Consider the following 14,298-nt stretch of genomic DNA (forward strand, 5'->3'; position numbering starts at 1 on the left):
CCTGATTTTATTTTATTATTATTATTATTATTTTAAATCGGGGTCATTTAGCCACCCCGTCTCTTCCTTACAATAAAAATTTGAGTGACTCAGCATGGAAGATAGCTGGATATCTGACATTTGCCCTTTTCAAAATGAAATGATGGCAGACAAGTTTTTAAAAATGCATTTTAATTAATTCCACACGTCAATAACAGCTGTTAGAATACGATCATTTAATTTTTACATTGTTTTTTTCCTCAACAGGCGACAAATGTGTCCTCAAGATCGGAGCATTTGGTACAGGACATCACAATCTACATCTTTTATCGGTCCTCTCAGTCCTTAGTGGCATCAATGCTGGTACCCAAGACATTTTCTTATTGTGTCGGTTTTGCCTATAGGAACAACTGGAGGCGATTCAAAGCTTAATAAAATATTATTTAAATTTTATTGTCTTTTAATATGAACATATAAAAAGACACAACAAACAAAACATTTACATCATGGATTGTAAGCCTCTGCCCATGCTACCTTATGCATTATTATAAGAAGAGATGCCACTACGATAGACCTGACCCCCTGCTCTTTTCAGCCTCTAACAGCCTGCAAAAAATCATCTGGCTCAGTTCCACAGAAGCATTTCGCACCTCCTCTCATCTTTAACCATAAGGCAAAGAAAGGTTTAGGAGATCTGTTGAAATAATGATCTTCTACACCTAGGAACAAATCAACAATGCCGTTAAATATGTATAGCAGTTATTTAACAAATAAAAATTGCCTAGTTAAAGATGGGTATTAGAGTTCTTTACATTGTTTTGCTTCAGAGCAGCTTACATAGAAAAAGCCTATTGACGGACTGATTCTGATTTATTACAGGCAAAGTGCCATCAATCAATTATGCAAGGATAAAAAAAAAAGTTTTCAGTTTTACCGTATATTGATTTGCAAGTGTCCAAAAAAAGAAAAAAAGAAAAATGGAAGACCAGATTTGACTAAACCTATTTTTCAGCCATCAACGTTATCAGAGGATGCACCTAAACAGTGAGGCCCCGGATCAATGTGTAGATGTAATTTCCTTGCGCATTTGCAGAGCTAGGAAGAGGGAAAAAAAATATTCTGGGCTAATCAAAATGCAACAAAGCAATGATATGAGAGGAAAACATACCATGCAGCACTCCTCTGGGTCAGTCTTTTTCAAGTGTCTCACAGTGGAGTGGGAGCGCCGTTTCATCTAGCTTAACATTTTTCCTTTTCTGATCCTCATGAATGAGATGGTTGAGGAGACCCAGTCACAGTGGTCAGACATCCTTAATCAATACACCGACAGACACCGGAGGCTTGACACAGGCCGAAGAAAGGCCCCTCAACGAGGATGAAGCATCAAATAAAAAGTACAATCAGCTCCAGCAAGTCTCTTCAGAGCAAAAACTGATGTACTGTTGCAGACAAAAATGACGCCTGCACATGCAGTCAGAGTCTCCTCACCTGAGCAACTGCCTTCACTTATTGACAACACTGGTGCAGGTGCAGAGGAGTATTAGCTATGGGGCTAGAGCATGATGGAATTAAGGACAACTGCTATCCCAGCAAATAGATATGGCCTTATCTGCTGTGGGAGCAGGCTAGGGCGAGGCTGTCGGTTCAAATAGCTCCATTTGTTCCCGACAGGAGAGACTGTAATTGAATCAATGACTTTGAGTTTGGTGGGACTGCACTTATTGACACTTCATTAGGTTTAGTTGTGGCAGACATGTTGAACCCGTCGCAGCACAGTACTCAGAATGGCAACTTGACCCAGGTCAGATTAATTTAGAGGAAAAGAAAAGGAACAGGTTAATCAACAGCAGCGCCATGCGCCTGGATCATTTACAACCAAACACTCGAGCCACAGCATTGCCAAGTGTTCTGCTTTCCACAACTAGGTGCTCCAGTCTGTACAGCACCATTACCTTTGCCAAATATGTACATTTACTACAAACCGCTGTTAAGAGAATGTGAGGCAATTAAATAAATATTATACTTTTGGAAAAGAAAACCAAAATGTGTAAAAAGAATGTCTGCACTCCTGAATCTTATTCCGCAACTTCTGTCCATTTATATGAAAAGAAACAAAAAAAAACCTAGCAAATGTTAAATCACAAAGGGAAAAAAGGACCTTCTCTCAGATGGGGGCATCGTCTGCTGGCCAGCTCAGCTAGCCCCGCCTGTAGGCTCCAATGTTCATCATTTAAAAACACAAAACAAAAAAGGCACCCAAATCTCTTGACCATTTCTCATCAGTGACTTCTGAAAATAAATTTGCTTTGGCAAAACTGCCATACAGTAATTTTGTCTAGACGGTAATGTTGATAAATCAACCTCAAGAATTCTTGTTAGAAGCAAGTTAACTGCAGTAAATGTTTCAAAGAGTAGCACCCTTCCAGCTACTTCATTTTACATCATAAAAACCTACAGTTAGCTTGGTTATCCACTGACTAACTTGCTTTTCACAAAAAAATTCGTCACTCCAGTGGGAACAGAGCTGCATGGAACGTTGGTGGAAAGGAAACAAAAACAACAACATAGGAAACAAAATCTCCAGTGTAAAATTGGCTTCAAAGACTCATCAATGCTTCTGTTCTCCTGTTTTAAGCTATTCTCTGGTCAGTCTGCTAAGTTTTTATGACTGAGGTAGGTTCTCTTTATCTAAGGACAAAATAAAAATGGAAAGCATCACACATCAAGGGCACTATGAGTTTGTGTCCTGCCCATTCATAATTAAAAGGACAAATTCCTGAAAAACTGTTTTCAAGCTTTGATTTTCAACATCCAAACAGAGAAAACAGAATAATAATGCAATGGGAGAGGGGCTTTAAATTTGCATCACACTCCAGAAATCTCCAGCTTGTCCTCCCCACATTATTCATGCTCGTTTCCATTAGTTGTTTGTGTTTTGACCTCTTACTAAAAACTACTGAGGTGCCTCCATTTTCAACTTGCCTGTTCATCACAAATGTGACCAAAATCAGAGACGCAAACATTGAACGCCCACAGCTAAAAGAGCCTGTAAGTCCAAGTCAAATACAAAGTACAGAGAGATGGGCCGGTGGAGGGGGGGAGTAAAGAATAGTCTGGCGAGAGGAGCAGGAGGGGGAAGGGGAGGTTACTCTATTAATTCAGTCTTTTTAATAGAGGGAGGTTGACACAGATATTCACTGTAAGGTGTGGTTGGCCAAAAAAAGAGACAGAGAGCCATTTCCAGTGGTGTACAGTACAAACAGAGGAATCCTAACCACTCTAGATTGAAGGTTCATTAACAGTGCATGTGTGAGTTGGTTTGTTTTGTCTGGGAATACACCAGAGCTGACAAAAGGCTCTGATGTCTGGGCATAAGGAAAATGCATCTAGTGGACTAACATGTTCCTCTCCTCAGGTTTAACCCCCTGCCTCTCGCTCTCTCTCTCTCTCTCTCTCTGTGTCAGTCTATGAGGGAGAAGGGCTGGGGTGTCCGGCCAGTCAGTATGCAGTGACAAGGTCCTTATCGTAGTTGTATCGGCCCCTTTTGGGCGCAGGACTGTCAGCGCTGTCCTCAGTGTCCTCGCTGTCGCCCCCGGCCCCTCCCCCTTCCTCCTCAGAGGAGGAGTCAAGAGTCAGATCTACCACAGCGCCGCCTCCTGGTGCGACGGCAGGACCTCCTGCGACTCCTGCCACCCCCATGGATCCTCCTCCAGACTTTCCTGTCAGACTGGTGCTGCTGTGGGCTGGTGAATGGCCATTTGCCTCAGGGACACCTGCAGACACAAGAGCCATTGTAACAAGAGCTTAGCAAAAACATGGGGTTTATTCTAGTAAGAAAAACACACAATAGGAACAAACTACTGCACAATTTTAACACACCATCTAAGATTAGGGATGTGGCATTGTTTAAATAACAGTTAAAACACACTTACATATATCAACAACTGGGTACTCAGGCGTGTTGCTGCGCTCTCGCTCCCTGTCCCTTTCCTTGTCATCTCTGATGGGTCGCCAGGAGCCATCGGTTAGGTATTCAATCTCTTCAATGTCCTCACTCGTCTCTTTCAGAATCTCAGACATCAGCCTGAAAACACAAAAAGGTGCCAGTTATTCCTTTTCCTCCAGGACAGCCACAAGTGAGTGTCTGTGTTACATGAAAAAAATATTACTGCATCTACTGTAGTCAATTGTGATACATACGCTGGCTGCCAGCACCGTCTTTTGTTGTTTTGTTTTTTTTAGTTTTTTTTTTTTTTTTTTTTTTCAAAGGGATAGTTCACTAAAATTTAACCTCCAAACTAGTGGTTTACAGTTTTCTGTCATGCTTCTCCAGTACGATGAGGTGTCAGGGTCACCCCAATACAACAGCTTTCACTCTAGAGTAGGAACAGAATAATGCAACAATACAAGGAAAAGCCAAAATAAACATATAATGTGTCATGTCTGGCAAAATAATGACTGTTTATTGTTTCATATGGCTGACAGTTACAGGCGTGAAAATAACACCTATATGAAACATGTTTAGGTGATAAACAAGCTTGAGCTGATGAATGCATACAGTATATCAAGCAGTTACTCATGGCAACCCAAATTTCCACAGAGAAATCAGTACCACCGTATTAAAAAGCAAGATCCTATTCAAGCTCTTCATAAGAATGGTCCGCGAAATATGTTCACCTCAACAATGTCACTCCAAATCTGATGACATTTTAACTAGTGTATGCTATATCTGAAAACTGAAAAGGACAATGCCTCTGAAAAAGTCCGATTTCGCTGCTTTAAAAGAGGAATGCAAATAAACAACCAGGCCAAATTTTAGGAATGCTTTCAGCAGAAACAATGAATTCTCTGTACCATTTAGTGAAAGCTGTAGTAACAGAGCAGAAGAATTTGTGCTTCATCAAAAAGACCATGCAAACGCTTGTTGAAGTGATACTGTACAATTTGGGGGTAAATATATATATAGTTCTTCAGACTGTACAAAACGACCCAATGCCACTTCAATACAGTGACACAGTTTTGCTGCTAGAGCCTCAAATGGTGTGAAGCAACAAGTCTGCTTTACAGCCTTCTCGCAACACTAGACAGACTAGATCACCAGACTAGATTGATTGTTGGTGCACCAGAAATGAAGCAAGCAGGAACAGCAAAAGAGTTCCGGCTTTGTTCATGACAATGACAAAAAAAGACACAGTAACTTTGCTCACAATGTGAGAATTTACTTGATAGGTAAAATGCAAGCTAAAAAGAGAAGTGTTAAATTCTGCAGCAAAACAAGAGATGTAATTGCAATTATAATTGGGAAAGCACTGAGTTTGTGGAGACAAACAGTGAAGAAGTAAAGCATCACAATCCATCACTGAATGGTTCATTTATTACTGAACAGGTAAGACAGGGTTCCCCATACACAGGCTCATCTGTGGCACACTGCCACAGTGTCAGCACAGCCATCACAAAATATTGTCAATCTATAGAGGTATAGAAGTTATTTAAACTCAACCTCCATTGCTGCATGTAATATGTGTGTCATTTCATATTCTGTCAGAGGGCCTAATGCACTCTGAGCTGTAAAAATCAAAATGAAACTTAAAATTCTACAATTTCTCGATACTATCATGTCAGTAATGATATTTGTAAAAAGCAACTGAACACAAATTATGGGAGATGTGTGAAATTGCCCAACACGAAAGTTTAAATAAGTGCAGTGCAGTGCCTGCTTGCAGTGCTACACTGCAAACAGCAGCACAACCACAACCACAACTAAACTGTCAGCATGTGGGAAACATGAGGTAGAGTGCACGTTATTATCTTCTCAGAGGAAATCCACACAATGTGGACAATCAGGTCTGAAATTCAGGTGGAATTGCCCTTTAGCACACGCAGCACCTGACTGTCCCTGAGATAGGCATTCACACCTACAGGAAACAGTCTGAATGGTTTAGGTAAGGACTGATGCCTGGGATTGGCGGGACACTGCACTACATGAGTGAAGTTATTTAATATTTTGGAGTATGTTTTTGGGTTGGCCCCTGCGCCCTAAAAGACAGCTGTACATAGAGACCAATGTTAATTGTCCAGCTCAATAGATGGCAAGCTCTGGTGAAAATAAAGTTGTAGCCTGTTGTCTACCTTACTCTGGTATGAAAGTAGCGTCATTTGTGTTATAACACCTTGCTTAAGAATCACTGAATCTATGAGTTAAAATCTGTGGATATATTTCCATCTTTACTGAAATGTGCCAGGGTAGAAATGTGCCAGGTAGCACTAAGGAGCTGAGAGGATATTTGTGTTCACACATACAGCTCCTCAAGCTTGAGATTGCCATGCTTAAATGCATTTAGCTTCTCAAAATGCTTCTCAAATGCTGTGTTCTTCAGTTTTTGGTACAGAGTCATGTTGGATTTGGTTTCTCACTGTTGGTGATAAGCTTACATCACAGATGTGAAAGGGGAAGAGGTTCAGAGGAAATGTAATGAAGCTGGCAAGAAAAAAAAATTAACACTCCCTGCTAACAATCATTAATGCCAATTTTGTTTGTACTATAAATTTAATGATAGTATTTAATGATATTAATGTACTGTATTTTATAACATTATTTGCTCACTTGTATTTGTTCTATCTGCAGTTTGCCATTCTGCTGGTAACTGAATATCACAAAGACAAACAGAAAACGACAACCATGTTCAGTGCTTGTTAACAGACCCATGGCACAGATACTACAGAGTAACATAAGATTTTAATATGGGGTTTGTGTATGACTTATAACACCAACTACTGATACTGGTGAGACCTCCCCAAGTACCATGATTTCAGGATCCACTAAATCTTGTTGGTTCCACTACAGACAGCAAACAATAAGGCCTAAAACTAAACTGTCAAAAATCATGACAACAAACATAAAAATACATAATTAAATGTATGATCACTGTCTCAGGTCTTGCAAAATATCTAAACCTTCTAACTGCATACTCAGTTGGTCAGTACATGTTTTAACTTGTATCGCGTCCTTAAAATGCCCCAGCATCTTTGAGTTTTCTCTTTTTTTCCTGGCTTCAACATGCAGAGAAGTATCCTTAAAAGGACACAAGTGTAGATTTTCAAATAGTAAAAGCAAGTTGGAGCTACTAGAGGAGTGGCAAGCCTCAGCGTGCCCCCATATCCTTACCCATCAATGGTGAGCAGCTTAAAGGGAGCGGGCTTGTCGCATACAGGACAAGTCCACGTGGGCTTCTTCTCATTCATCTGCAGGAAGAAGACTGCATCGAAACACTGAAGATGGGCACAGGTTAAGACTCGGCATGGCACACCAAGCCGCATCTTCACCAGCTGCAGAAAAGAGAACGGAGAAGACAGAAGCATGTTTGTGTCATCAAGCTTTGCAGGATGAAGACTTAGGTGGCATCCTGCAACAGCTGGAAATACAGATAACATGTAGATTTGCAAAGGCAATGAAGGCTAACGTATTTCTAGTCAAACAGCATGACATGCAAACCACAAAGAAATACTCACTGGACAGATGAGAGACACCCGGAGGCCTGTGGTGGCAATTTCACTCTCTGGGTCAAAACGTAGTTTGTCTTGTACTATGAATGAAAGACAGATGGACCATTTTGACACTGTGATATTCCAAAGGACAATATCGCTGCATTTGGCAAAATGTGTTAAAGTATAAACACTAGAGCTGAACAATTAATTGAAATATCGAGACTTAAGGAGCTGCACTTTTTTGATAAAGGTGAAATGTGTGAATTATTGTGTTAAGTAAAATATCATGGTACTCCAGAGATGCTCTGGGCCGCAAATTGTATTTTCTAATAATTTAATCTATTAATCTATTAATTTAATATTTTCAGAGAAAATGAAAATTTGAATGCAAAAATGATCATTCCTCTGAAATATCTGTAAATAATATCTGTAAACGAATCAATGATTTTATTATTTTTTTTTAAACCATATTGTATTGCCCTTGTAAACATCCAATATGGCCCTACCAAAAGAAAGCACTTAAGTAATGTTTTCTCTTTGGTCACACTTTGTTTATTCAGAATTTCACAGCCACATTATTTAGAGAACTGAGAAGAGCACAACAGGCACACTTACTGCGTTCACGACAACGTTCTGCACTCTCGACGGAGCAGAGTTTAAGTTGGCTGAAGAGGTCCGCTGAGGTGAAGACTCGCACTATATAAACTGCCACCGAGTACCGCTGAAAACAGAGAACAAAAGGCTGTCAGTACTGATTTTAAAACAGTCAACAGTGCAGCATGAACATAACTATGTGAATCTAAAAATGAACGGTTCTGTTGGAATTAGACACAGAGCGTCTCCCAAAACCACATACATAAAAGCGAGCCACACTGAGATAATTGCATACTGGAATATCTGTTGCTCTTGTGTTGCAATAAACAACCTCTTCAATCTTCATGTTACTGAGACCTAATCAGTTTGCAAAGCAGGGTGCTAACAGGTAAGCAATGGTATATCACAGTTTATCACGTCATATTTTCTAGCTGCTTATCGTGGATAGGAGGGGAGCCAGTTGAAACAGTTTGGGCATAAAGTGGGGATGCTCTCCCAGGGTGCCTTTCCTTTGGAGGAATACTGAGCACGGCTGACTGGAGGGAGACCCTGGGGCCAGCCCAGGACATGCTGGAGGGACTACATCTGCCTGTGGCCTAGGAAACCCTCAAGAGGAAATGGAGGAAGTTGCTGAGGAAAAGGACATCTGGACTGCTCTGCTTGCCCCAACACTGCAGTGATTCTGAGCACAGGTATTATACAAGTTTAGGCATAAGACTGACCTTGCCAAAATTGCCCCATGTGATAGTGACTCTGTTGCTGACAGTGGAGAGATGCAACCAGGGAGTGATGTTTACAGGACGACAAGGCCGACGGGGTTCAACACCAGGCTTGTTAGAAGGGTAGTACCCCTGTGGAAAAAAAACAATACCACCATTTTAAGTTCCGAAGACTATATGCTAGCCAAATGGTCCTTTGTGTTCCCTTTGTGGGCTTTAATACAGCTTATTAATTGATTGTATTCTGCACTCTCATTCCTCTCAGAGAGGAGGGTTTACTCACCGGGACATGACAGTAGGACTGGTTGACTTTAACAGCAATATTGGGAGGATACTGGTCTTCCTGGACACCAATGGAGTCTGTGTAACAGATTCTGTAACACAATGGTAAAAGAAAGGGAGGTTACCATCATAACAAAGGAGAGGAGTACTATTTAAAGCATCACTCAGCTATCAAGTTACCTTGTCTCTAGGTTCCTGACTGTTCATGTGGGTAATTCATACATTACAACAGAGAATAGAGGTGGAAATGCCTCTGTACGGTAAAAATATATTCTCTTCTCACTTCTTCTGTAATTAACAATACAACTGCTGGCAGAACAAACACCCTTCAGGTCACTGCTTTATAAAATATCTACTAATATATCTACAAAGTTTCACTGATATTTAGAATGGTGAACTAAGGTGCAGGAGAGCAATGGGGTCAACTGTGAACTTACCTAAGAACCACTTGGATTGACTTGATTCCTGCACGTAGCTCACTGAGGGAGTAGATAAACAGTTTATAGTACACGGCATGGTTGACATGGTTTGTAAATAAATCTAGCGTGAAATTAACAGAGCTGCGCTTGGTGAAAATGTTTTATTTTCTTACCTTGCATTTCTGATCTTGTCTGCTTGGCTCTGTGTTAATTCGAATATGCATTGACTGTCCTGCAGTTTCTCGTTGTTCTGAGCAACTGCAAAAGTTTAATAATAACAAACCAGTCCGGTCAAAGAAAACATATTTTCTAATCAGAATGGATTATAGTAAACTGTGGTACAAAATGTGATGTTTTTTCAAAACCAAGGGTAGGTTATCAAAATTAAACCAATAAAACATCAGGTTCTTACACCACAGGATTTCAAAAGCACCACTCACTTAGCTCTGTTGGTGGCAACAGTGTCTCCAAGGTTTGGTAGAAGGGCAACGGCACCAGCTTGACCTCCGCTGCTGGTGTAGAGATGGGTTTGGAAATACCATTGAGGTAGTCTGCGCCCTGAGAGGTGGCAGTGGGGGAGGAACTGAGGGATGAGTAGGCAACTGGGACCCCCTCTGGACGCCGAGCCGCCAACCAGGCAGATGTCCTGGGGAAGCGCGACTCATAGAGCTGCCTGACATTCTTAAGCAGCTCTGGGCTGTATTCGGTCTGCACCAGCCTCAGCGCTCGACCCACCAGGTCCTGCTTCAGCCCGCTCTTGCTGCGGCCCATTGAGGCCAGCAGCGTCTGCAGGTCTGAGACCCGGAAACTTTTGACCATGTTCTAAAGAGAAGACAAAACAAAAAGATGAGCTGAAAGGTCAGACTGGCCTGTGCTACAATAACCTAAAGCCACCAGAAATCTGCTTGTAATGGTGCCACCTTACATGTTGCATGATAAAATTAAGATATAGTTTATATGTACATATCTAAAAAATCTGTTTAAATTACTCTAAGCTATGAGCATCACTTGGAGGCAAAGTTAGTAGTCTCCAGTACACACATTGTTAAATTTGTGGTGCACCAGTTGTTGTTAGCTTTTTGAAAAACATGTTTGCCCAGTGTAAGTATGTAAAGAAATACATCAACAAGTACACAAACTTTATTCTCTCAATATACTCGTCGTAAGCTGCATGTTAAATAAAATACACGCGTTTCGGGGGGTCCTTCTTACTTTACAAAATCTCACGTTTCCCACTAAAAACGTACCTAGCTTCTGTTATTACAGTTCAACAAAAGGGTGAATGGATGTAATGTGGAGACAACACACACACACAGTCTTAATGTTAATATTTTATAACCAGCAGCAAAAGGAAGAGAGTAGGCGAGGCTGACTCAGAGGCCAGCAGTGGATGTTATTGTTTCTGGAAAACATGAGCGGTCTGTCATGCTTTCAGCTTTGTCTGCCAAATTTATCTGAATAAGACAACAGTCTCACAACCTTTCTGTGTCGAGACTGAAACGGCTCAATACAACAAGCGTCCTTGAGCATTTCGATGGACGTGTTGTGCGAAAACGTATGAAGTTTAACTCCAAAAATGTGCAGCGGCATTTTGCTCAGCCTCTCTTGAGCATTTCCAGCAAATCCTACGCGGCTAAGCGGCTAGCTCAGCCGACTACAAACTGAGGCTGCCATTCCTCTGTCATATCAGCTATTAATTTGACAGGTGCACATTTCCACGAACCAATTAGCTCGTTACGCAGATTATGGCGAGCCAGCAAACCAACACAACACAGATGCACGCCGATAGCATGCTAGCGGCGAGCCACCAAATGTTTTTCTGCTCTCATCATTCATTTTCCCTGTCTCTCTTCCTTTTAGCCAGCGTGATGCTAGCCTAACCAACGTACTCTGTTAGCTAACACTGGCTAACAAGCTAGCAGGGCAGGCTAGTTGATTTTTTCATGGACTGGATATCCCACAAATGAAAGACTAGGGACTGCTGGCCACATTCAAGCTAAACCCCAGTGTCTTCACGGCCAAACCGAGTTCCCTCACACACTCCCGCACCCCTCTCCTATCAACCCAGGCGAGTCAAGCGCTACTTGCCATCGCTTCCACCAGTTCGGCCGCCATCTTCGTGCAGCAGTACCGCGAGAGTCGGAGCCGACGGCCGGTGTCTCGCCAATGAAACGGGGAGAAGTCTTTGGTCGACGGACAGCCGCAGCCAGTCACAGCGCTCATTCACCCGGAGCCCCGAGCGGTGCATGGAAAGTGGGCGTGACGGTCTGATTTTAAAGTTACAGTACAACTTTTTTAAAAACACTAAGAGACAGGTCTCCTTCCTAAAATAGGCCTCATGATCCGCAGATAATGACACGTGTCAAAGTATTTTAATATTCGTGGTGTTTCCATTCAATAGTATGGAGCTATTGCCGAAGCGCGTCAGAAAAATAGTTTGCATCCAGCGCACAAGTAAATCATGGTGCTGCAAGCGGATGGGGTCGCATGGTCCCTTCAATTCCCGTCCGAGCAAAATATTCCGTTTCTTGTTAAACAGCCAGCCGTGGGATGTGGGGTAAATGCTTTGTCTGCCCTATCTGCATCGTTGATTTAAAATCATCGCAATTAAGAAAATATATTGACTCGTTGAGGTGTAGATCTCAGTGATCATGCTCAAAAGGCAAATTCCGTGTCATGCCACGCTTTTGGAAAAAAAGCGGATTTAAACAGAATATGTGAGGGAAAACATTACACTCCTCCAAGCGATCCATCCCTGTTTTTCCAAAAGCTCCTCGTATGTGGCAAAGAATAGCCTGTGATACATAGAAATTAACTCAGCAGATTACAATGCTATATTATCTGATGGCATGATGAACTTTGCTTTGGATTTAGTTTTGCGATACCAAGTCAATAACTGGCCTTTTTTTTTTTTTTTTAATTATTATTCACAGACGGCGTTAAGTGGGCAAATTAAAGTCAGCATTTCAAAATGATTAACTAATGATTGTCAAAGAAATAAATGATTCTATTATTGTCATATCGCTGTCTATAATTACACAAAATAAATACATAAAAAAAGCAATAAAAAAAAAATACTTCAGTCTCTTTGCAATTGTCCTTAATGATGGCAGCTCTGCACAACTCAGACTACACATTAATTTCAAAGTAATCATCAATATTACATAGAATTTTGTAGCACATGTGAATACAAGTATATTGTGTAACATATAGTACAATACAAATTATAACCGCGAGATGACTACCCTGTTTCTTGCCTCCCTGCCTCTCTGTTATGTTTCATTATTTAAACAGAAGAGGGCAATATGGTCCATGAGTTGAGCTGAAGGTCATTTAATTCCTTTGCCAACCAAGACTAAGTGAACAGTAAACCATCTTAGGTCTGTTTACACAGGCTATTGTTTTGGCTTACCTGTTGATTAGTGTTGTGACATAATATAATATGCATGTCCAACTGAGGGGATGAAATCAAAGAGAGGAAAACTACTGAACCTTTGTAAATGGTCGCTATTCTTAAAATGTGCTGGTCTCATCAGTAGGTTTGTCATTATAAATGCATGCCGTGCAGGTGAACTTTGTGATACCAAACTGAACTTTAATTTAAATTCTAGTAGACGTCCCAAGGTTTCCAAAAATACCAAATATGCCCTGCTTAATTACAGGGAAATGTGTATAAAGTCATATGCATGACATCTATATATTTTCTGATTGATGTTGAATGAATGAATGAATGAATTTTTATTTCGAACATGTCTAAAAGAAAAAGAAAGAAAGAAAGAAATACTAAAACAAAAAGTGTATGTACATACATACATGCATGCATACGTAAAACAAAACAAAACAAAAATAATAATACAAGCATCATCATCAAATCATAATAAACACAAGTTCGAAACAGGAGTGGGAAGAAGTATGCACTTTTTAAAATTTCCCACCCCTTCCCTACCCTATGTTATGGTGCAGCCACACAACAATGGCACCTTAATCAAATGTGAATGAATTTAACAATGATATTCACATGAGTTTGACTTGTGAATAATTTACTAACAAGTCTACATAATAAACTGAAGTTGTCAGATTTTAGTATAGTTGTCTACAAACACTGCAAACAGAAATCTCAAAAACACTTTGAAAATACGCCCCAAAACATCTATAACTCGTGTTAAGGTTTCATAAAGGTAGTCTTTGTACAAAAAGAATGACATGATGGTAAGAAATTAAAATATATTTCAGTTGAACATGTAAGCTAGTGAGCCAGCAGTAGGACAGCAGTGCATGATTAAATATCTGTTCTTAAGTCCAGAGGAAAAAATAACAATTAAAATAATATATGGGATATAGCCAGTCTTACATTGAGGACAACCTAAAGTGTGACAGTGCTGAAAATCTCAAATGGAAAGAAAAGTAATGATAGTCAAAGCAAATTATTGACGCTGAAGCATGAAAAAAATGAAAGATAAATCATGTATAATACAGTGTAATACAACACAATAGGCCCTTCAGTAAAACACACAACAGTAGCACAGAGGCATATGTGTCTGGACCTCTGAGACAGATATTAAAAGTTGGCTCTGAGATTATACTTGCTGAATTGACTTACAAAGAGATGGAGCTGTTTACATTTGCATATTTTAATTTGTGTGTTGGAGGGAAAACATCTACAACAGGCCAGTGACAGCAAAGTCTTATAACAATAGTTGGCAAAGACACACAGCAAGAGTTGGCAGGAGATTCAAACTCAAAAAGATTCACAGAACAACACTGAATCAATAAACTTTTGACTAGGTCGTAAACTTTCTTGGTCTGATAACACAGATTAT

General features: G+C 40.5%; 1 protein-coding gene across 1 annotated transcript; it reads right to left on the minus strand.

The window, feature by feature from the left end:
- Positions 1-416: 416 nt before the first annotated feature.
- On the minus strand, positions 417-11,757 carry pias4a (protein inhibitor of activated STAT, 4a). The gene is made up of 11 exons (XM_030049447.1): positions 11,567-11,757; positions 9,919-10,300; positions 9,652-9,736; positions 9,497-9,538; positions 9,061-9,151; positions 8,781-8,909; positions 8,080-8,185; positions 7,489-7,562; positions 7,145-7,305; positions 3,912-4,063; positions 417-3,752 (listed from the first exon to the last, which is right to left on the minus strand). The coding sequence occupies exons 1-11, from the start codon at positions 11,699-11,701 to the stop codon at positions 3,478-3,480; spliced, it is 1,632 nt and encodes a 543-aa protein (XP_029905307.1). The 5' UTR covers positions 11,702-11,757; the 3' UTR covers positions 417-3,477.
- Positions 11,758-14,298: the final 2,541 nt, after the last annotated feature.

Source organism: Myripristis murdjan, chromosome 4 (assembly GCF_902150065.1).
Source record: "Myripristis murdjan chromosome 4, fMyrMur1.1, whole genome shotgun sequence".
In the NCBI taxonomy this organism is placed as follows: Eukaryota; Metazoa; Chordata; class Actinopteri; order Holocentriformes; family Holocentridae; genus Myripristis; species Myripristis murdjan.